Source organism: Tinamus guttatus, unplaced genomic scaffold (genome assembly GCF_059628265.1).
Source record: "Tinamus guttatus ecotype Peru unplaced genomic scaffold, ASM5962826v1 Tinamus_guttatus_pri_ptg000048l, whole genome shotgun sequence".
Taxonomy (NCBI): domain Eukaryota; kingdom Metazoa; phylum Chordata; class Aves; order Tinamiformes; family Tinamidae; genus Tinamus; species Tinamus guttatus.
The window spans coordinates 3,540,783-3,566,050 of NW_028288582.1; the positions used below are offsets into that span (position 1 = coordinate 3,540,783).

At 40.4% G+C, this 25,268-nt stretch overlaps 1 protein-coding gene across 1 annotated transcript in view; it reads right to left on the minus strand.

The window, feature by feature from the left end:
* KCNH5 (potassium voltage-gated channel subfamily H member 5) overlaps positions 1 to 25,268 on the minus strand; it is a 142,141-nt gene that overhangs the window by 92,038 nt on the left and 24,835 nt on the right. The window contains exons 4-6 of the mRNA XM_088539485.1: positions 24,924 to 25,052; positions 12,229 to 12,344; positions 8,098 to 8,490 (exon numbers count right to left, since the gene is read on the minus strand). Of these exons, the coding sequence (XP_088395611.1) occupies positions 8,098 to 8,490; positions 12,229 to 12,344; positions 24,924 to 25,052 (638 nt within the window). The remainder of the gene's footprint in view (positions 1 to 8,097; positions 8,491 to 12,228; positions 12,345 to 24,923; positions 25,053 to 25,268) is intronic.

Here is a 25,268-nt window from a genome sequence, read left to right on the forward strand (position 1 = left end):
TTGAATTACCAAGAGGACCACTTCCTATTATGAAAATTACCTGAATCTTCCTATTTCAGATCTGACATCACACTGCCAGATTTCAGCCTTTTAGGATGATAGAGGTCCTCAAGCTATGTGTCTGCTTTTGGCTAAACCTTTCCAACCCAAAGGCTGGGCAAGAAGTTTCCTGTTTGTGATATAAGCAGTGGGAACAGATATCTGCACAACAAGAAAGTGGGTGCTAAGTTCTCCTGGATATTAATGAACCCCGTAATTAACCAGGCAACAGCAAAGATGAAGCTGTCAAGCTCGTGTTATACAGGTGTCAAGAGCCAGACACACACATGGATGAAGGGATCATTTCCACTAAGGGAAAGTACAAGTTAAGAAGTGTAAGAAATCATGTGCTAGTGCCACAGATGAGAAAGAGAACTGTGTCACATCTATACTAAAAACAGCAATTCACAGAGTAGCAGAGCTGCATATTTGGAAAAGACATGAAAGTTAATGAGCTGGTTACTTGCTAACCTAATAAGTCTTTTCTGAAGTAGGAGATTATTACATAAACATTTTAAAAAGTAAAATAAAAACAGCAACAGCCATAAGTTTCTATCAGCTAAATATACTGCTAATCTACTCAAACCTCAAAATTAAATCCCAATACACTGAAGTGGCAAACTGTTGCGTAATTTTTTTTTCTATTAGAGAACGATGTGTTTTTAACTCTAGGCATTTTTTCAATTAGATTTCACTCCATAATTTTTTATTTATTTGCTATTAGCTGTAGGCATATGTACCACAGCAACAACAACAACAAAAAAAAAAAAAGGCAAATTAAATGTGTTCTAAAACTGAAATTCTCCCAGCTCTGAATATTGGGATTGGCACTGCATCATTTAACAAACACTTTCTCAGAAAAGACAAGAGGAATAAAAGGAAAGAGACAAAGAGGCAAAGAGGTTTTTGCTACTTTTTTACATCTTGCTGAGCAGCACATGATGATTTGGAAGAATTTATGGTGTAACCAGGAACCAGAGCTGAGACCCTTTCTAAGGAAAATTTCAGGGGATGCTATCACTGCAATCCAAGATGTGACCACCATGGATACAGACCACCTTCAGCTAAGCTAATAAGCTTAGAGCTGCGAGACGCAAAGCAATGACAGCAGCAAACACTCAACAAAATTGGCCATCAAAGCCTGCTCAAACTCTCAGGGGAGCCTGCAGCCAGGCTGAGCTCTTCATCTCCAGGCACAAGCAGAAGGGTTCGGCGCGCTCTGAGGAGAACTCAGGCACATCTGTACAACTACAGCCACCCCATGCTGAATTCCAGCCACTCTCCCAGGGTGGGATCCATCTCCCATAACCCGGCCACCTCACAGCCAGCCACCTAGTCTACATTCATTGTCCGGGCTTCCTCCACAGCAAGCGAGGAGAGATTGACATGTCAAAGGAGTGATTCATCCAGTCCATCCCGGACATCTGAGGATGGGATGAATCACCTCCTTCCTGGAGAGGTCTCGCTCTCCTCCCACTGAATACGAAGATGATGATGGCTATCACTTACACAGCTCAGGGGAGGAGAAATTAATGTACAGCCAGGATCTGGGCAGCACCCCAGCCTTAGAGAGATGGATATTATGGAGCACTGAGTCACCGTGCAAGACTTCAACTTTCTCAGTTATTCTCTCAAACTGGAGAATAAATGCCATTAATAACAGTAGGATGAGATTTTCTGCTCTGAAGAGATATATGCCAGCCTAACTCTGCGCAGAGAAAAGCTGCTGGGAACGCCAAGAAGATAGAAGCCATTTTATAAGAGAGGTTTCTAGACACATTCCGTCTGCTTGGACTATGGAAAGGAAAACTGGAAGGGATGTGGCTTTCTGAGCACAGCACAAAGATCAACATGAGGAAAGAAAAAAGGAATATTTAAACTAACAGTAAGGTTAGTGGAAGTATATGGGAATAGAAATTAAGAGGGATTTTCAGACATCACAGGTTAAGGCAGCTTTTGACCAGTTCCTTGGAAATGTGATGTGAAGAACCTGCCTACAGAAGCCAGGACTTAGTGACTCAGAAGGTCCCTGGAATTTTGTTCCTCTTTTTGTTTTCTGCTTTTGTTTTTATCCTTTTAAAAGTTGAACTGAGACAAAAAAAGTCTCAAAGGCAAGCTGTATCTCCTGCCAGTATAATTAGACCAGGTAGGGATCTCATCTGAACGAGCCACCCCAGGCTGTCATCAGAGTCAATGGTGAGAAACAGGCATGATGTGGCTCTCAGACCTATTTGAGATGTATTAAAACATGAGGAATTGCACCCTGAAAGCGTCTGCTTCTCTTTGTCAGCTCGAAAAGGCTGCTATACTGCCTGGCTCTGTTTCACCAGATGGGTGATTACTTTTTCTCTTACTAGAAGTAATTATAAATTTTTTTAAAAAGGGAAAAAAAAATCACCCAAACTAATCACTTAGTTGATTCTGCAAGCAAAGCACATAGCTCAGCGTTTGAGATGAAAACGGTGAAAAAGGCATCGTTCTTGTGAACCTTGTGCAATTTCCGCCGAGCAGCCCTTGCATGGTGATGCACAGCAGATAAAGAAGATAAAGTGCCTATAGATTGTGGAAACGACTGAAAAGGGCGAGCTCTTGCCAACCCAAACCAGTAAACCTGCAGGCAGCGCTCCAGGAGGAATACGTCTGCCTAGTGCAAGAGAAGTATTCCAATATGACATATTGACTGTTTGAAATTTTACCAGCAAATCATTCCCAGAAGAAATTTTCGTGCTGAGCTACTTAAATAGAGCTTAGCTCTAAAATCCCTCGTTAGCTCCTTAATGCTTCTTTACTGGAGCTAATGTTAAAATAAATCTTCCAACATATCGTGGGCCTTTATGGACTTTTTTTTTTCTTTTTATTTAGAAGTAATCAATTAATATAATAATGTTGCATAAGTCCAAGTCAAAATACTGGAACAAGAAAAATAAAAATAACCCTTTATTATTACTTTAAGAACTAAATTTAAGGTTCATTTAATTATTTAAGTCCACAAGGGAGTAAGGGGCATCATTTCTGCACAACCTATCTAGATTCTGCACCCAGATACAAGCAGAGTCCATTTAATGCTTGGTTCTGCACTCTTCATAGCAAGACTGTAGTGAACACAAAATTGAGCCCTTATTGCACAGTGTGAACAAGTACATTCTCATGCAGTCCCCTAAAGCATCTCCATATTTATTGCTTATGATAGACGAGGTGCATGGAAGTTGACAGAGGAGGGACAGGAAAGTATGGAAACGGTTTGGGACAGCTTCTGAGGAGGATGGGAACTTAACTAATAGTTTAACGACAGAGGAGTCATAAGTTATGGGAAGAAAAAGACAAGAAATGTCTAGAGAGAGGTACCCAGGCTGCAACATTTCTGGAGGTACTTTTGGAGCGCTCTACTGCTGTGATGCCCAGGAATGTGTGCAAGTTCGGGCTGGTCTGTGGCATTTAATTAAGTAAGGACTCATGCCAATTACCATTATCTCTCTAGGAAAACAGTAATATTTCCAACTGCTGACATTAGCCGTTCAGTTAGTTCCTCTGAGGCTGCATCTGGGCTCCATCTTGTGCCGAGCAATCGCCTTTCCCTAATCCCGCAAGATTCTTTTCCATACACTCATGCTTGTGCAGAGAAACCTAAATAACATGGATTTGTGCTACTCCTATCAGTGTTATTTTAGTCAGTATCTGACCAGATTACTTTATTCATCTTGTCCCCTTTGTAAGCCTTCCTTTGCAAAGTAAGAGTCATGCAAGACTCGAAGCTTCCCCAGATAGTATCTGACACAGGATTTGCCCCAATTAGACTCTTCGCAATGCATCTCTGTCTACAGATTTCATTTAAACAGCTTGTACTCAACATCTGCTTCCTGCTAATGCATTCCACACATTAAAAAAGGTGGGGGAAAGAAGACCACTGAGACATATAATTAAGGCTCAGTACTCCATAAGCAGAATTGGAGTGGTCCAATCTGAGCCTCATAGGCTGCATCCAACTCACAACAATCTTGTCTAGCCTTCCACCATGCTGGGCATTTACTCAGGTCCAGGCACTTCATATCACAAGTTGCCCCTCAAAGGAAGCAGACATTTATGTGTCTGCAGGGAGGAACTCATGGAAATATTCCAGCACTGTGATCCCTTCACCAGTTTAAAAGCTAGGTTTACCTTGTGACTGAACAGTGAGAAAGCTTGAATAAAATCTGAGCTTGAATAAAAACCTAAATCACAAGGTTCGATCCTGCACCATAATTGCAGGAACATAAGTGATTGGGGTGAAGTGGGTGAATCATTTATATACTGCATGCTTAAAGAGGCTAAATTTATATTTGGACAACCTAGGCAAGCCATTGTGCTTATTATGTTGTGTGCTCCGCTGCACAGTACAGCAGGACAGTATTTTTCATATTTAATTGCCTCCTGCCTGCATGACAAAGGGGAGAAGCCAGGTCCCGCTCTCAGCGCTGCTATCGTTATGTCGCTAGGAGTTTTCATCACAGCTCAACACTTGGCTGCTGCAGGGGTTCAGTTCTGGGAATTATTTTCTCCATGTCAGCCACCTGGATTTAAAAAAAGGTAGCTAGCAATAGGCTCAGTTTCAGAGCCAGAGTTACCTTCTTGAACTCATTTATCTTTAAAATGTTTACATCCTGAGACCAGGTTCCACAAACCCTTCTTCAGGTAGCTTTGGAAAGCGTAATATTTGTTGTAAGGTATTGCAGATGTGATCACTGCTGAATGAGTTGCATCAACTTTTATTCGCTTTCAGTTTATAGACCTTGATGTTTTAGCTAGCAACAGTGATGCAAATAAGTTTCTACCATCACTGAAATAGACCGATAATAGTAATTAAAAGCAGATTACACTTATGAGGACTCCATGCCTTAATATGTCCTGCACAGATCACTAAATTTCAAAGGCCATTGGGTCATGTAGTCTTACATTATTAAACAAAGGACACAGAATTTTAGAGTTTTAGCTCATTTAAATTTGTCTGCTTTTGCTTCCAGACAGTGGTTCATGAAAATTAATTTTTGCAGAAAGCAACATTATATGACCAGAATATTTGGGTCCAAAAACTATCCTCACATTACTCTCTATACTCTTTTTAACAAGAAAAGGGGAAAAGGGGAAAAGGAACAAAAAGAAAAGGCCAGGACAGGAGACAGGCCGACAATGTGCTTTTGGACTAAGTCTGAAGCTTTAGGCAACCTTAGCTGTTTATTTCAACAAAAAACTACTGCCCGAATTCAGAGATTCTGAGCACATACTTGTCCATTCTGGTTCAATATCGGGAAAATTACTTGGTTCCTTACCGTGTTTTATAGCTTCCATTCTTACACTCCTATATTTAGAGAATTTGCTGCCTGGCTTTCATTTAGGCAGCAAGAATTTTGGCGCATGTAATGCTTCCCAATTAGAAAATTACACCATACATTGTTCTGACTTCTGGGCCTGCACCTTCTCAACCAATTTTCTTTAACATTGTCTATATATCTCACTAAATATTGTGCTTTCCTCTTGCTTAGCTCATTTTTCTAAAACCTATTCTGCCTTGTTTTCCTGCCCTCTCAATACCACTTAGCCACTTAATTCCTCATCCATCACATCCATCTAGATCACTCTCCTCTGCACAATGTACCTCGCTGCCATTATCTTATCTGGTCTGTCCTTGTCATATCACACAAATCCCTCTGAGCACATTGCAGCTGCCTGGCTCAGTACCTCTACACACGTATATCTGCACCTCTAATTCAGCATCACATCACACTAATCCTCCCACCCTGTTCTGAACTTTTGTGTCCTAATACTTTTCATAAAGGCTTCCGAGGCTCTACCTATACTCAACAATAAAATAACTTTGATTCGCAGTCAGCTTTGCTGCAGGTAGGAATTTCACAAAGCTCCAGCCTTGGCCTAATGCTGCCCACGATGGAAACCTCCCGAGTGCAGCCTTCAACACCACACCAGGAACTCAAAAGGCTCTAGATCCTCTCCCTGAGAACTTTATCATTATCCTTGTATTTTCTAGTATTTTCTTCTGAAATACCAGAAACGTCAACTTTAATGCTAAAGATATATGCTCTTAGCCAACCCAAGAGCAGCCAAAAACAGCCAAAATGAGAACCTAGAAATAATTCTCTTCCTTCTCCTTGCCTTAAGGTGAAAACACTTTCTAATGAGAAATACTCTCCTTTAGAATTATCAGAATATTTCTTAAAGATCTTCCAAATTAAGCTTATCAGTTTACATCGGCTCTGAATAGTGCTTGAGCAAACTGCTGCTAGCAGGCCAAAAAGTTATACCCCATAAAAGAAGCATCAGATCAAAAATGTTAAGTTTCAAAGGAAAACAAAGAACATCAATAACTGCAACCACCTAACACACACAGAGCAGCTCCAAAGACTTAAATGCCATAACTGAAGACATACCACCAGAAAATACTTCCCTAGAAAACAGAGAAAAGGAAAAATTTAGATTTAAGAAAGAAAGATCGACTATTTACATACCTGTTTGCAAAAACACTTAAGTTCTTTTCAGACATTAGGGAAAGCTGGAGTTAAATGGGCTTTGAAATCAAGGATATTAAGCAGATAGAGGTTCCAGGGCCATTACACATGGTTTTATGCGAGAAAAGTGCTACTATTGGTTCTCCTATTACAAAGGAGTTGATATTTCATTTGTTTGAAGGTCAGTCATAACACTGTGGATCATGATACTTTTTTATCATGATTACATTTTGGTTCAAGTTTGTCGCTTTATGCATGCTTCAATTGCACTGCACTGTTCCAATGATCTTTTTTTACTGTCATAAATAGTGCAGACTGTTTGCTTCCTATATATACATTAGAGAAAGAGTTTAAACTTTTTGTTTAAATCTGTAGTGCTTAGATATGGAAATATTTTATTTTACATACTAAAGCATGGAAGGCTGAGGATAATGCTACATTTCTACAAAAAACAGGCTCCTCTTACTCCAAATGCAGCATCTTAAAAAGCCATTTTACATTTACAACCTTGATAATATCACCTCCTTCCACAACCTGACTGTGCAACCTGATTCCAGACGGGCAGCCCTCATATGATCTCAAATTTAAGCTGCAAGTATTATCACTTCTGTCATATTTGCTATAAATAAAATGGAACAATGTCAAAAGACGGTACTCAGCACAGAGACAGGGATGGCATCTAAAAGAGCTCTACAAAACCTGTAGCAGATTTGAAATAAAAAAACAAGCATACAGATTTTATAAAGTGAAGATGTGTAATTGCAGAATGTCTTTTAAGAACAACAAAAAAAAAGAAACGACACAATGTGCTAAGACACAACTGTTAAAATGTTAAAAAATGAACACTTTTTCATCTGTTCAGGGCCCTAAAGATAAAAGGCTCTGGAGGAAAATTAAAATGAGTTCTAATGCCATTATAGTTGCATTTTAATAATGAATTTTGTCTACACTGCCTTGTGCATGCATTATTTGTCATAGTTATTGCTTGTTTTCCCCATTATCTTAGGCTGCAAGCTCGATTTCTTAAACATTAATATGTTTAGCAGTTAAAATGCTTTAATTTGGTATCCCTTTAAGATTTGTACCTCTTTTCTTCTCAAGCAGTTCCTAAAATTCCAGCAGTAACTCAAACACAATTTATAAAGAAATGGAGACAAGTCTCCCTCTCAATCAGATGTTGGGCGAGAACTCATCATGAGAAAAGGAATATTATGACATGGTTCAAGACACAGACCTAGGACTTCAAGCTGCAAAGCGAGGCCAAGAAGGGGAGAGATTCCTGGTTCAGCTCTTACATACTCTTTTGGATCGACAGCAAAGTGATCCTAAAATCAGGCCCAATCACCATCCACATCTGTATCTCCAACTACATGATGAAATCACAATGCTCCTCTCCCCATTGGACACAGAAAAGCCCCAGGACACACAGCCCAACACCTCAAGGTCATCCTCGCCCGCTTGCACAGAGCTTCAGTTCCCTGTCACCACTGCCCAAGAAGCACAAGCCTAAATTAACGCAAATTAAGACAACTACATTTCAGATGTACCCGCAAGCACTTACCTCATCCACGTTCTCAAAGGCATTGATAATGTCATAAGGTAAACAGGACAGAAGGTCAATCACAAACCACGTTTTCAGGTAGTTCATCCGTATGAGCTTGGGGTCAGATATGACCTCTCCACCAGGGCCAACAAAGGTCGTATGAAAGTTCAAAACAATGTCAACCAGAAAAATAACGTCCACAACGCTGTCCAGCACAAGCCAGGCAATGTTGTTCTGTTTTGTCTTAAAGGAGACATTATATGGGACCATAATCGCTGTGTAGAAGGTTAGGATTAGGATAACCCAGTCCCAAGTGGTCTTAAAAGCACAATAATGTAGTATAATATGCGGTGGAGTCTTTGGAGCTTCTTGTTTGTACTGAGGAAGAATATCAGATCCCAGCTGGAGAACCTATAAAAGAGAGAAGAACAAATGTTGCTCTAAAACATCCTAATTAGGGATCTAATGGATTTCTGCCGAAACAGTGCAAAGAAAGGATTGTAACCATTATAGACCAGACATTCCAAGTCAACTGGCAGTTTCTAAATTATTTTACTTATTGATCTTGTGAGCTCATCACTGCATTAATCGGATAAGAATGAGGGCTAGTTGCCTCCACCCAACAAATGCAACCGGCATAACGCATAAGGGTAGCTTACATAAAGGGAGATCTTTTGCAGGTGGATTGGAGGAAAACCACACCAATACCGAGGACTAAGAGCCTCAAAGTGCAGTGCCCTACAACCAACAGGCTGTGGGTACCGCTGTGCCAGGCCATGCCCTGCAGTTATGAACATGAGCGTGCGTTCATACTGGTGTTACAAAACTAATCCCTCAGGACTGCTCTTGGTTTTGACACTGGGCTTAAGCAAAGCAATACCCTGTCAAAGGTAACCACTGCTCAGCCTTGCTGGCTGACCTCCTTATAAAATGAAGTATTACATGAACAACTTCTGCCCAAACCCACCAACAATATTATCCTTCCTTCCAATTTTATTCAAAAAGTTGTTACTCTTACAAGCTCAATATCACCAGCAAGTTGTTTTTTATTTCTTGTAATTACTTTTATTTTTCTTTTTTCTAAACTGCGTATTCCTATAATCTCCTGCACGGGGACTTTTGTAAAATCTGGAAGTGGAAACACTGTGAAGAAACCAAGCCAAATTCACTGAAGACATTCTTCTTAGCTAATCTAATTACCTCTTATCTCAGCCCAATGCAAGAAATAAAACCACAAAGGAACACACAGTGTGGTGTGTAATATATTCATCTGATAACTGATTCATGTGGATTTTGGAAATAAAAACACATTAGCTTTTTGGATCTTGATTGCATATAGAATAAAATAAGTATATCCAGAAACTCTGAAATTCATTACAGTGCTGCAACTGTCTCCTACTGGAGTAGATGAACCATATTTGCAGGGACAGTGAAGACTGCACACAGCATTCCCATAAGGGTAAAAACGATCAAATGCACAGTGTTTGCTTGGTGAAAAGGAGTAAATGGCTCCGAGTGAGCAGATCAACATGAACTGAAATATCATAATATAAATTCTCCATTAATTCTTTTCGTTCTTATTTTTAAAATAATAAAAAAAAAAGCATTACTGAGATCAGACAGTACATCTCTTACTCCATGCTGAGGAAGATGTGGTTTTTCTACTATGTCTTTTCTGGCCCAATGTCTGGCTGTAATCTAAAGGTATGCAAATCATGTGGTGCCTACCTGCTCTCACTCTCCTTCAGGTCAGAATTTGCAATGATGACCTGTATGGAAAGTCCATTAAACTCACCACGTTGATGGAAAACTAACCCATCACGGCATCAGTTAGCTATTTATTTTCCACAGAATGAGCCAAGTTGAACAAACTCATCCTGTGACCAGAAAATCACTAGAGTTAGAACACAGGAAAAACAGTGAGAGCAGATAGCAGAAACATTCATGAGACCATGCCTACCCTCTTTAACAACAGCCTTGACTTTGATCAGCTTTGGTTTGCTGCAAAACTACACGTTGAGTTCTTACCCGACAGCAATACATATTGAGCAGCCAGAGATGCCCAAAGATATCAGCCTCCTACCAAGGTCCATGAAAGACGTTTAAAGACAGCAACCACCTGGGGTTCTTTCCCATCTGACCAAGATAAGCCTCACAAACAGTTTTCCTACAACAAACCAACCAGCAAGGTTCTGCTGCCACTGCAGCACTCAGAACCATCATGCAGCCACACAGGTCCTCCATGGAGTAAAAGTAATGCCCAGCATAAGCACTTTTTCACAACAGCCTCCTTCGTTGAAATTCATGAAACTTCTTTCAAAGCCAAAATTGTCCCCAGTACCTAACACAAAATTTTTGGCTTGTTTATGACTCCTAATCTGGTGGCCATCTCAAGTTACCTCCCTTCTGTGAAATCATCCATGGACAATGTAGCTCTGCACTTTACTATCTAATAAATCAAGATGGGTACTGCTTTCCTTGGCCTTCTTCAGGTCTCTTTCTTCCTTACCCTTAGCTGGGCAGGAGCTGGAAGTTGCCTTACTCTTGCTAGTGCAATAAGTTTCTTAGGGCTAGTGCAGAATGCAATGGAAATATGCTTGATAGCTCCCTATACCTCTGCTGGTGGAATGCTTTAAACCACCAAAGAATACACAATATTTTATTAGTCAGCTATATTTATTATAGACCCTCTGGATTATCCACGTATAGAACTAACAAAGATGGCAGATAACATTTAAGGTTGGTAACAGTGGGCAGGATGCTCTGCCACAGATAAGCTGCCAGGATAAGGTTCCTCCTCAGACACATGGAGAATGGGCCAGACAGGCAACGATGGACCTTTACTCAGGAGCAGCAACCATGTCTGTATTCCTGATGATGCTTTGTGCAAGCAGCTCGTAGCAACTTGCGAGGGAGGTGACCCCACACTCTTCAAACAGCCGAACCCAGAATGTCACCTCCTCCCCGATCAGCGGCTTTCCCAATGCCTAAACTAAGTCATCTTGACGTGACGTAAGTCTACGACTTTTAATCTTGCTTGAGTGGAAATGGTGAACATTTTACTTCACCTTCTTTGCAGTAACCTTGGACATATTTGCATGTTGTTGCCATAACTTTCCCAGTCTTCCCTTCTCTAGATTAAACCATTAAGGGGATAATAACTGGATTTATAGAACACTGTAATGTCATGAGTCAGAAAAGCAATAAGTGAGAATACCTCATCATCCAAGCTACTGCCACACTGATAAGTGATAATTCATGAAAGAAGTCACACTGTCAACTCCTGAAATCTGTAGGTTTCAATTCTCATCTGATTTTAAGCACAGTCTCTCCTACAGAAGTGCACTAAATTCAGAAGGAGAACTCAAACCATTTAAAACTGCTACCATTTCTTAGCATCAGACTCAGGACAAGCCATCTGGCACCAAGTGACTAGGGCTGTCATTTTTACTAGCCCATATATTTTGACAATTTCATTACTAACGTACATGATGATGAAAGCAATGCCTTGTTTGATCAGTTAACCTGAAGGCATTCACTTGTTGCAACATCTGTACTATTAAGGAGATGTTTGCAACCTGCCAAAGAGTTCGTGTAATGATTTCTAAAGAAAAAAAAAAACACTAAGGATGGGCTAAATACTGCAGAAATGACTTTTACAATGACTTTTGCAAGAAAGTCTATGTGTAGTCAGCATGCCTGTGCAACCCTGGAGACTCAGACAGGCATATTTCCAAAGAGCAGCAAAGAACACCTGGGTTCCAACCCACTTCGTTTAGTGGGACCACCAGAAAAGTAAATGACCATCCACCAGAATATCCAGTGCTCTTCTGTGCACATCAGATGTGAGACACCATGAAGATGAGCAAACTGCATCCCCAAATTAAGCAGTGGCAACAAATCAAGAATTACAGGCATGAAAGTAGGAACATGTAAGTCAAAATGGCCTATGGAGATCTCTTTTTTTTATGAGTGAAAGAACACAATCTAGGTGAAAAATGTGGCCTTGGCACAGTGATTCCTGAGGATGAGCAAAGGATGCACTGAAAATAGCACTTGGGACATTATTTCCCTCCAAAAAATTATTTAGAAATGGGACTCATTTTTTTCCCCATCTCTTTCTGCTAGAGACGTGTCCATTCCACTTACTTCAGCTAACCGGGAGTGCTTGTGCACCACCTCGGCCTTGTTCATGGGCGTGAGCTGCTGCAGAACGCTGCGGCTGTTCGTCAAGGCTCGCGTCAGCCGAGCAAACTTGGTCCAACCTGCAAGAAACAAGGAGATCAGGTCAAAAGTACCTGCACCTCATTCATTCCTACTACATCTCCTTCATATTCACTGCTATTAAGTCTCAGACTCAAATGGGTTCTCCCTGAATTGCAGCACAGCTTAAGGTTCTGGGCTTAAAGACGTTGCAAAAGAGGAAAAATACCATTGCTTCAAGGCAATGAGGCATAAATCTGAGCAAAATCAAAAGCCCTGACTTGATCTTTCCTCTGCATTTTGAAGACACTGTTGGAAGGATCATGCCGTGTTTCCAACTTTTCTTGGGAACTACACCACTGCTGAAATCAAATTGCAAACCACTGAAGTCATCATAAAGGCTCCTACTTGAGTGCAAGTCTGCAACTGCTGCAGAAGGAACATCCTGCCCAGCAACAGGACAACCAAGGCTGATTCAGGGCCACAGAAGCAGGCCCCAAAAGTCTAATTCCTAATTCCTTACTGTTTCTTGCATCAACTAGAATTTCAGGGAAAAAAAATCTTAAAAATAACACTAACAATGATGATTCAGACTAAAAAATAAAAAGATTTTACAAACAGATTAAGCATGAGTTTTTAAAAGGCATTAAGAAATACATTTAGTCATTAAACTAATGATAAACAGCTGCCTTAACAATAGCTCGAAACCTGGACACAGGGGAACCCCTGGGGAATTTTTCTTCAGCATTCGGAAAGCAGGAAGCACAATTTATTACCAACAACCACGCAAACCAGGGAACACACCATTAAGTCCTTTCTATTGGAAAAAGGCCCATGTGCGACAGCTGGTGCCTATGCGTCAATGGCTGAGGTATTAGATCCGTGGCATCAAAGAAGAGGCTGGGGTTTTAAGCGACAGAGCACCTCAGGGTTAACTGGCAAAATTAAAAATTCACAGGCCTACACAAAGGAAACACCTTCCCATGCACGCTAAAGTATATTTTCTCTTATGGCTTTAATCCCTGTTTCAACGTGAGCTATCTCGCACTGCACTATTTCCCACAAATTCCACCTGCTCAACATGTGGTTTAGGCAACTTGATATACTTTAATATAGTTAAATATATAGTTCTTTATTGCAATACATAGTTAATTATATACTTTTAAAAATCATATCTGAATATAATTTTTCACTATATATAATTATAAATAATATATGTTTATATATTGCTTATATATTTTATATAGTTATAGGAATATGTAGTTAATTATATAGTTAAGTATACATGTGGTATACTATCAAGCCTGTTATGGCAGAAATGAAGTCCACATGTGGCTTTTACTCTTACCTAACTTGAATGCTGAGCAGGTGAAAACTGGGGGAAATGTCAGATGTTGGAAATGTTGGAAACCCCAAATTTCTATATTAGCTTGGTTTATTTCTAAATGCTGTTCTCTGATAGGAGTCAGGGACTTGGAATGTTAGGGGAGGACCCTGAGGCAGATAAAGTAAGGAGCAGAGAGCAAACAATAAATAAATCCACAAGAAAACTATAATTTATCAGTTATTACATGGATATTACATTCCTGCAAGTATAAATCCATCATCCCTCATTCAGCAATCAGAACAGATCTGAATATCATCATAGATTAGAAGCACAGCACAAATTCATATCTACCTACATAAATATCACCACTTCAGAAATGCACAACAAAATGCGCTGTGAAAAGACAAAAAAGAGCAGTGAAATATTTCTATTTTCAAATATTCCATTATATTATATTCCAAAACATTCAATTTTCAAATCCCAGCTTAAATGTGAATTTCTTGTATGCTCACAGGGCTATCCAATTAGATATACACGCTTTCTGTGTGAAACAGCGTCAGCAAAAAGTACAGTGATCCAAGCAGGAACTATTTGCTTTTTCTAAAACTTCGTGTTTTGCTTTTTCCTAATCACTGCTGCGGAATCTCTTAATAGCCCCTTAGTAAGAAAAACACATGACCTGCATTCGCCACGAATAAATGAAACCTGGGGAAGTTGGGGGAGATACCACAAGGTGTTAAAGGAGGATGCATGAGACAAATTCCTAACCACAGTGACCCCTTTTCTGTAAAATAGAAGACAGGAAAAACTACGACTTCTTCAAATACTTCTTTTCCATCTTGGTAAGATCACCAGTGTGCTGTGAAAGACAGACACCACATATTTTAACATTCCGATTTACCACTCTGCTCATCTGCTCTGACCCCTTCTTCTCACACTACAAAACATTTCATGTCTCTTCTGCAGCAAAACCAACACTTTTGGTTCAGCTAGAAATCAACCTCACGCCTTTTACAAAAACCTTTCCAGCCTCATTAGAGGCTTAACATTTTTACAATTATTCCTGCCGTGCAAAGCAAGTGATTCTGGATGCCAGAAGCCCAGACAAGGCTAACATGACCTTATTCTAATCCTGCACAAAGTCCAGCATTCCTCTGCCCACACCGATCTATCTGTCTGCAGGAGTGTGAAAAAGCACCAAGCTCTTTTGTTTCCTATTTGCAGCCCAGCAGAATTAAAGACATAGCAACAGCAAGGTGCTGGGCTGTGAGTGGGAAGGTGAAAATGAATACAGGCTGCCTCGTGTCTTAAATAATCCGCACAGGGTACACGTCTGTGTTTCTTGACCTTGTTGTAGACTAGCTAAGTTCAGAATTATATTTAAAATCCATTTGTATGTCTAAATAGACCAGGCACGATTTGTATAGCTGCCTACTGCTGTCAATGGTTCTTCAAACGATAACTTCCTTTCTCTCCCTCTATACACAGAGACTTAAAAAATGATAATTTTATCCCATGTATCAGTGACCTCCTGTCCCCATAGGTATTTTCAGTCTGGAAGGAGTAAAGGAGCTGCGCAAATAACAGGTGTAAGAGGGAGAAAAAAATTACTTGTGAGGAAAACGCAACACTTCTGATGCTCTCTTCAGTTCAGCTGGGTTGTGTCTTTCTTCCAGGGCAACACTTGAAAAATAATACCCTAAGCAGCACTTGGATTCGTAGGAACAAAAGCAACATGTTACCAGATCCCATCAGCAGCCACTTTTCTTTGGGGTGGGCAGGTATTGTTGGTATTTCAACAAAAAATGAACTACTGTGAATTTCTGGAATGATACACACAACATTTGTCCCCTCACTCTCTTGTAGTTCCTTTCTGATTCATAGAGAAAAATAAAAGAATTTGCATCCCTTCCTTTCAAATAATTCACACGATGTGTGTTCATTCTCATGACCTCTACTAAGGATCTGTTTTGCGTAGGAACCTAGCAATGTATTTCCTTGTTCCTGTCCATTACGCAAATTAATTTCTTTACATACTCAAGAACACAAAAACGCAGATTTAACAACTCCGCACAGTTGCTAAAACGTGACATGAACAACAAGACCAACATGCCCAAGAAAGATCAGTGTATTCTGAAGCAAACTGCTCTCTGCCTTGGACCAGCTGTATTGTTTTCCTTCCAAGCTGCAGCTTTGCTTTCGGCTCCATGGATTTGTCAAGTAGCTTGTCCTTAGCCAGGTGCTTGAGGGAGCACAGGACACAAAGGGATGAAGCCATCAGTCAAGGGAAATGAACACCTTGAGAGCTTTTGCACCTGGATCAAGTACGCTCACTGAACCATCCCCTAGATGCCTACACCATCATAGAAATGATGTGGTCCCTGTGGAGGAGACTATCTCCAGCTTTCTTCTTCATAACCCCTGCCCCTCTGGCCACCAATTTGCTTCCCCTTAACACACTCCACAGATCAACTCAATGGACAAACACTCTCACCCATCTTTCACAAATGCAGCTTTTTTTTCTATGCTACTTAGTAACCCAGGAAAATTTCACCTAGGTTGAAGATGCTGTTGCACTATATGGCATAGCCTAAGAGGATCAAGGTAAAAGCTGTCCAAAGCAAGCACAGCAAAGGAGCTTCCTCAAGCACTCCCCTGCAGAGATGGCAGCTTAAGGTTCATGAACCGCATCATATTAGTTTAAAGTTTAAAATCATATATCAAAGTTTATGAAGAGCTTAAAAATCTCCGGGCAAGATGTTAATGTTGTTGACAGCGTACCCGCTCTGAAAAATCTGGACTTGTAAATGTCCCTGGAAAAACATCAGTATGGCTCTGCTGGGTAGCAATTAACCTCTTTACCAAGGTTTGTCGATCTTAAAAAGAACTTTGAAATAATGAAGGCTTTTAAATTAGTGTATCAGTGAACTATCCAATATCTTTAGACAGCAACGAAAATGCTTAAGCTAAGAATGATAGTATTTGTCAAAACAACTGCAAAGGGCAATTAGAACACTTCAAACAGCGATTCCTGCCCACAGGAGTGTAACACCTACAAACCCCGAAAAGGTCATTCTTTTCCTCTGGCAGTGGAGCATGAAACAGTTAACCTGCTAGGGTGCTTAGCTAATATACACTCTACGACTTCAACACAAAGAAGTAGCAAGGCTTAGAGTCTGGCAGTCTAGAATTGGATTTGATAATAGGCACTATACTCTCGCATCAATAGTTAGCATCTTCAAATCTGCACTATTTATGGAAGCTCAGCCAGTCAGATCGTTACAACGCTGGCAGTTTGCTCTTTGGTAGCGGTAAATTATGACCAAAACAGCTGATTGTCTCTGCAGAAAACTTTACTGTCCTGCTGTTGTTTTGTCAGAGAGACAAAGCAGCAAAAGGGCCTCCTGCATAAATACAATAGGAAACAAGCAAAGCTCAATTACCTCTGCAATCCAATGAACCTATTTAGTGATCCAATGATCCAAAAAAAAAGAAAAAAGAAAAAAGAAATCACACAGTCTATGTACATGTGATCCACCATTTTAGGATACATTTCCTGAATACCACAAGGTAATTTGGGGCATATCACTCTACCTCTCTGAGCTCCAGTTCGTTCTCCATAAAATGAAGGTAATGCTAATGACCTATTTCGTAAGTCATTTTGAAATTTACTGATGAAAATTCTGCAGATTCATAACCACTTACCTACATTTGTATACAACCTATTTTTAAGATAGATTCTGATATAGCTGTGACTCTACAGTAGACATCTTAAATCTCATGTTGCTGCATGCAATACTAACTTGCTATGCACACACACGTAAGGCAATCAAGAAGTTTATTTCCCACACGTATATAAAAATAATAAAAAATTTTTGGAAAACAATTTTATGCAGAATAAACAACATAAATGTAAATCACCTGCCTTTTAAAAGGCATCTATCAAATCACAAAATGGTGCCATTTATCGACCAAGGGATAGGACCACACCATTCAAAAGCTCAGGCAAAAGGCAGGCAGCAGGTAAAAATGAAAAGGCAACATACTACACAACAGTGAAATTGGGAGGAAAAGGGAATAAGCATTGAATGGGAAATTATGGTTTATGAAAATGGAAAACTAAAGACATAAAGGAAAAGGCCTTCCCTGGTTGGATTTATTACAATAACAATACAGTTTTTAAAGAGCTTCCAGAGGACATCCAGAAGCCTTTCTGTGCCCATATGCAGAAAGGGCAAACAGGATGACCCAAGCAATTACAGGCTGTTTAGCTTGGTCTCCATGCCAGACAAAATGAGAGAAAAGCTGATACGAGTTTTAATACGCTTAATAAAGCAGAAAAGGAAAGGAATATAACGAATGGCTGTCAATACAGAATGATGTAAAACGTCCCACAATGTTAATTTCATTATTTGATAAGAGCATAAATTTGGTTTAGGAAGACGGCCAAACGTCTTGACAGGACCAGCTGCATGCCAAACTCAACAGATGGCCAGATCAGCTAGCGTATGATGGACACTGGAGAGGCACGAGCCAGGGGACCCCCACGTACCCACACGCCATCACATGGCCATGACTGTCCCCAAATCTTTGGCGACCAGCTTGCCCATGGTCTTGGCAGCTGATGCTAGTTTGCTGCAACCCCAGCAAAGGAGCTTCAGAAAATTACAGAATGGTTAAGCTTGGAAGGGACGTCTGGAGATCATCTAGACCAGCCTCCCTTCTCAAGCAGGGTCACCTGCTTCCTCCCTCCCAACACCACCCACGGGTTGGCACCTACTATTGCTTTGTCATCATGCTGCATTTGAATCAGCCAAGAGCCACAGGTTGGCCAAACCCTCTTGTGCAGCAATTGCCACTGAATTGACATTGCATGGCACTCTTGACAAAATATTGAGACTATATAGTTGAATAAATTACTGTTTAAATGGGGGAAGGACCTGATACCTGACAGATATCAAACAAAGCACTGAAAATAGTGGAAAACAGCAAAAATAAAATTTACCCAGAGCCTTTTTGAGCCTAGGGGTAGGTCTCCTTCTATTCAGCATTTTTCTTTAAGGTTTGAAAGTCACTGATAAAATCACTGATAAAATGGCCGGATGACAGGAAGATTAGAGGAATGTTAAACAGGAGTGAGGGCAGTCACGCAGGATGATGTGCCTCAGAACTGGACATGTGCCAGTAAAATGTGTTTTAAATGCAAAACAGGTGCCTAGGAGAAAAGCAATGCAAATTATATCTACCAAGGGGTATCTAAAATACATCTAAAGGGGGAAAAGGACCTTAGGAAAGAATAGTGCTGAAAAGCATCCAGAGGTTTTAGCAGATGAGCAATTCAGCATGAAGTTTGATTTGGCAAATCTGCTCCTTGGATGAACAATAGTCAGAATTCAGCATGGAGAGGCTGAGGAAAGGGCAATACTGAGGAATTAGCTATGCACAGACCTGGCAACAGTACTGGCTGCAGAGACTAGTTTTGGGTCTGGGAGACTGAAATCTTGGTCAGCGCAGCTCCATCCCCATTGCTACCAGCTAGCTGGACTAAGGGGGAGCTGAAATGCCCTTATCTGCCACAATCAAAAGTCCAACTTCAGACTAGATAGAGTTTTAAGGAGCTCAATTCATTCAACTTGATCAAAAGAAGGTTGAACAGTGATTTGATTATTTCTGTAATACCTTAACAGGAATTTTTAGTAAAGTGGAAAAAAACGCATAAGATGCCACAGAAAGAAGCTGAAGCCAGGTTAACTTAAATATGGCACTTAAAGAAAAAATAAAAGCCATAAATGTAATGAACCATTGGGAAAAAAAATACGAAGGGATGTGGAGGATCCTCAGTCTCTTCAGACGTCTAAATCAATACTGGATGCTTGCCTGGAAGGAATGCTTTAGTTAAAACAGGTTCACAGGTTCAGCACAGGGGTAACTTAGTGAAATGCAATGGCCTGTGATATATAGAAGATTACACTCTTAAACCATATTATATTTATAGTTATTGTTTTAAATATTGCTCATGAGCATTCAGCTTTCTGCATAGAAAGTGTACCCATTTGCAAAGAATTACTGCTTTAAAAATCAATATTCAGTTTAATCCACTCTCTTCTCTCTCATTAATTCACTTTATTTCAACAGGATTTCTTTTTCATTACATATTAAACTTCTCGAAATTTACAGACTGTTAATGTGTTTCCTGAGTTATTGATAGAGAGCATACTTTCAAGCTTCAGAAATATGCTTGATTTCTGTGAAAGAGGCTAAGCGGTCCCAGAAATTGAAATTCTCCACTCTTCAGCAGAAATCTGTCGCAGACATCGTCACTGGAAGGAGTGAGGAAACAACTACTTCTCCATGATTTTTCAGCTTTTCTAGTACCTCCTAAGATTGCCACCACCTTGTCACAGCAGATGGTACCCAGGATGTCTGTTCTGCAGATATCTGAAGATGAGCAAGGCCACCTCAGAAATTCTTACTGGTACTAGTAAGCTCGGTTTATCCCAAACAGTTGGCTTCAAACGCCTTGTCTTAGCGTTGTTCTTTGAGGTGTCTACTGTTCCCATTGAAAGTCCACACAGTGTCCTAACAAGAGACAACTTCTCTTGACATCCCTCACAGACCTCTCCTAATTCTCCATGTTCCTGGACCTTGGACCCAGGGAAGATGGAGTCGATCTGGATCAGCCATGAACTTAGGCTGGTCTCCCACCTTCTGAAGGTATTTGGGGAGAGAATCTCTGAGGACCAGAGCAATGACAATCAGCACCAGAAAACAGCTGCAACTGGGTGGCTGTAGGGCTGATATCCTTATCCCTGGGTATCTCTGTACAATTACAGCAAAGTGCAATAAAAACGGGGAAGGATATCCAAATTGCACCCTGTTAAATTACTGTTATGGATTACTGTCAAGGCAAAGTATGCAACAGGGTACAGTGTGCTTCAGCTAAAGGTAGAAGCCTAATTTTCATGACTTTAATCCCTCCACCCACTTCTTCTATTATCACCAGGATTGATATCCCCTCAAGGAAAAAAAAATTCCTCTATGCAACTAGCTATATATGCTTAATAACTTGCACTTATTAAAGATAAAAAAAGGATCAGAATTATAGGCTTAGCAAGGATTAGCAAGCATGAGTGCATATTTCTGCAACTACTACACTTTTTATAGCCCTGTCACACTCCGAGATAGAGTTGTATCATTATATAGTTATATAACCATAGAGTTATATCACTTGCAGCATTACAGCGTTGTCCCAGACAGCCTTGATTATCAAAGTCTGGCTATGTCAAAAAAAAAAAAAAAAAACACTTCAGGATACCACTGTGCTGTCTCCTGACCCCATTTGTTAACTGAGATGGTCTTGAGATGTAGGGACCTCATTAGCAAGTCTTTGCATCCCAGTGCAATAACCCATGGGTATTCGGTATTCATCAGAACTTCCCAACCACTTAAAGCAGCAGGCAAGCCTGATGTTCCTCTCAAATGAAACTCAGGACAACCAATCCTCAGCAGAGAAAGCTTTCAAGTTTGCCTCCAAGGCAAACTTCTTCACTGATGATAACAAAGAAAATAAAGTCATTGCATAACTAGGTGAACTCCACTATCTCCCTAAAAAATGCTGATAGTCTTTCTTCCATCCAATTAAACCTTCAGTTTGATATAATATACAGCACTCTGGGCTTTAAATGTTGTTAAAATTAAAGTGCCTCAATTGCCTTTGCCCCTCCATAAAAATGGCTTCCTACTTCTTTCTCTAACAAATAAACTTAAAACCATTTGCACTGCGTCTTTGGCATGACTGAATGTCTTCAGGTTTTGAAAGGTCATTGGGTAAAGACAGAATAAAAGCACAGCAAGCTGATCAAGCACGCAGCTGTGACCCTGCAATGGTACTGAGCACAAAAGGAAAAAAAATCTTTGGTTTTTATTCTCTGGAAAAAAAATACAAAATATGATCTTTCATACACTTGCATTGGCCTTCCACCTGTGCTGCATAAGGCATTCAGCCAGGACACCTGCAGATCTGGTCCTCAAGCACCACAGATATGACCTGTTGCTTGGTACTGGACACAGATCAGAGAAAAGTTTGCATTTGCAAACAGGAGCAGGACAAAAGGAGGAGGAAAGCGCAGACAAAACAGCACAGCTCTTTGCCCAAGGAATGAGGCATCCTCCCAGTGCCCAGTGGTGATAACACCATCAGCTCCTGCAACACCTCCTGCTCCGTCACTAACTCCTTCACGCTGCCTCCTTCACAGACAGGTGCAGCATTTGGGGTCCTATGAACCACAAATCAAGCAAAGTGGCAGCTCTCTCTTCACCCCACATCCACACAGACGCACGTAGCGTCTTCACCCAGGTGTGAACACACTAAACACACAGCTGACCATCCCTTCCATCATCATACTCTTTGGTGCCACTTCAGGTGCCAGTTTCACACCATTAGGCACTTTTGAAGTAATTCTCTGGGCACAAGCCCCCACTTCCTAGGTTTCCTGTACACAGTGCAATGGTAAGAGACACCGGTGTGAAGCCAGGAGGCAAGTTGGTCAGATCTTTGGCGTGGAGCTGCCGATATCTTCTCTTCGACTGAAGACACCAAGACACCAAAAAGGCTTCCCATCTCCAAAACTGCATTTTAGTGGAGTGAGGTAGGCCTTAACTATTCTTCAAATTTAAGAGAGTCCTTTCCTCCAAGTTACTCAGTCCAGCAACTTCCTGCAGCTTTCCAGACTGCTGCACATACAGTCTCCTCAGCTACCTGGGAAAAATCTTTCATTTCTTTAGCTCCTTCCTGCAGGCAGAGCCCCCCCTCTCCTCCTCCTCCGTTTTGACAGCAGTGGCACAGAGTAAATGATGAGCACGCAAATAACGAACCAGATCCAGCGGCTGCCACAGTGCCCACAGCCTCTCTAATTCCCTTTGCTCACCCCAGCCTAGCATGAGTGATGACATGCATATTTTTTTCCACCAAGCCTGTAAACAAGCATGTTTGGAGCCCGTGCCAGGCAAAAATCCCACCTCTAACTTGCAAATGTGCTTCACAGCAATACAGTTATTTTCTACTCGCATCCTGCACCGTGGCTGCCCCCATTCTGCTCCCACCACCCCACAAGCAGATCAGGTGAGCTGATGAGCTCATCCTACCGTGCTGAAACCACCGGTTTAGGGAAGAAGAAAAAACAAAAGACAAAAAAAACCAAAAAGCATCAGTTCCTAAAGCAACTCTTAACTACTAACTGCACAAGATGCACACCATTAACGGATGCTGGGGTTACGTCCAGATCCCATATGGCCCTGTGGTAGGAGGCATGCAAGCAGGTCTGGCCAACTTCACCATATCTTTGAAGTACTCAGGACATGCAGATGCTCCACAGCATAGATCTATCCTTTATTATGATCTTAAATACTATATCCTTGTACCTCATAGGAGCTTGATATAGTGGAGCTTCCCAACAAAGCAACACACCTTTGAATAGTACAAAATATACTGCTATGGAGGGATTATTGCATAATGGCATCAATATTTTATTTCTGTTGAATTTTTCATTTCAAATTTACTGCTCCCATAAGTAATATACAGTAACTCATCTGCACGAAGGTTACTTATGTATTATGTATTGCATGATCCTGGCAGAATTTCTGAAGCAAACTCCTTCCCCCTTTTTTTCCCCCTCACTTCCTCCTTTCCTTTTTTTTTTCCTGTTTTTTTTTCTTTTTTTTTTTTTTTAAACAGACCTTTAAATGATAAAGTCCAACACTCAAGAGCAGTAATTCACTGAACTGCTTTTTCAAACTCTTTTTTTTTTTGTTAAAAAAATACACTAAATTGTAATGTATATCTTTACCATATCTCTTAATTCAACACCAATTCTTTCTAGTGGCCTGACAGCTTCCAAGCACATTGTAATGTTATCTGCAAGGACTATGAATTATGCATATCTCATAGCACTACGTCTGAAAAAGCAACACCGTGATCCCAGGGCAGTGGATCCTGCAGATCCACTTGTTCCATTTGCAGAGGATATGCAGGATATACATGCAGTTTTCACACCCTTGCAGGAAGACAGTGCAAAGATTCGGATAGCATTTTATTGATAAAGGAGATAAGAGGTAAACTCTAATTTATGCAAAAGAGGAAGAAAAAAAAAGTGATCTGTAATTATGAAACCTGATGGATCAATGCGCTAGCTGAAGCACTCTAATGAAATCTCCTTAGCCTCCAAACATCTGCCTTAATGATGCTTTAAAGAAAGGAAAAAAAAAAAAAAAAAGAAGAAAGGCACAGATCATGGCCCCATCTCCCATTTTCCCTAGAAAGTGGGACAGAGAAAGAGGCAGTTTCAAGGGCTGATCCCATGTGAAATATGTCTCAGTCTGCTAAGAGAGCATCAGAACAGAAATTCTGAAAGAAGATTCTTCAAAGATTGGCTTCTCCGTGCTGAACACCCACTTTTATATATACACTGGGGCAAGGAGTCCATCCCATGCTGTCAGACCTGCAGAATTAAATCCCTTTCAGGAATGCCTAAAGGACATTTATCCTTACAGGTCATATTATTTCCCAGCCAGAAGGATTCTGCACTTTGGACTTGAACACAAAACAAAGGATTGTTTACAAGAGGCAACTAAATTGGGAAGACAATAACACAGTTATGATGAGAGAAGATATTTCTATATTAGTATCTTATAACTTTGCAAACAACATCTCTTAGGTTAAAAAAAAAACTCGCATTTGGTGTCAGCTCAAAGATGAGCAGTTTCATTTACTTTAAGTCTGACTTTATAAATTTGCTTTTCAGTTATCCAAACATGCATAATAAGTATTATTTACACTATAAGAAAGTAGTCTAAACCCTGTTTGCATTCAAATAGCAACAAGCTTTATTCTGGAGAAGACAGCTTAGGGTGCACATGCTTCTCCATGAGGAATTATGCCTTCACAGAGTGTGAAAAGAAAAACCCGCCAAAGGATTAATCATCAGAAGACAAGTTCCAAGAGAATACAGGATACGGATTCTGCAGCACATCATCGCTAATCTTTGCTTTGGGTAATGTGATGCTAATGTATTGTGCATGTGAACTTGAAACAAGACACACGTCTTCGGGTCAAACTTGGGGAAGGAAGGAAGACTTCCTACCCACAGTGCTTCATCTTTCAGTTTTATGCAATAACTTAATAATATCAAAACTCTGACAGAAATCATTTCCAGAAATCAAGACACAGACCACAGGCAGGACATGTCCCTGGCACAAGTCTCAACTTGGACATGCATTTTATCGTTTATAAAAAAACAGTAATGTATTTCATCTTTACCTTTTGTTGAATCATCTTCAATTGGTTGCTTGAACAAAGTGATATCTTTAAAAGTGCACAGGAACAAAACAACTTTTTCATGCTCATTTCTAATGGGTGCAATTTGCATGTAGAACCAAACCGGGGTTCCTGAAGCAGAGAAAAAAGGCAACATTGGACTGGGGTGGAGCACAAACCCTGCCCAATCAGTACACAAAATACTTCATATTTTAAAAAATTTAAAATACACATGTAGAATTAGCTAGAAGTGGTCTTAAAATACACCTTCTACATCTTTAATTTCCTCCTGCTAAGGGAAGATAACACATTCCCAATTTTACAGAATGATTAAAATCAGGAAGCGCC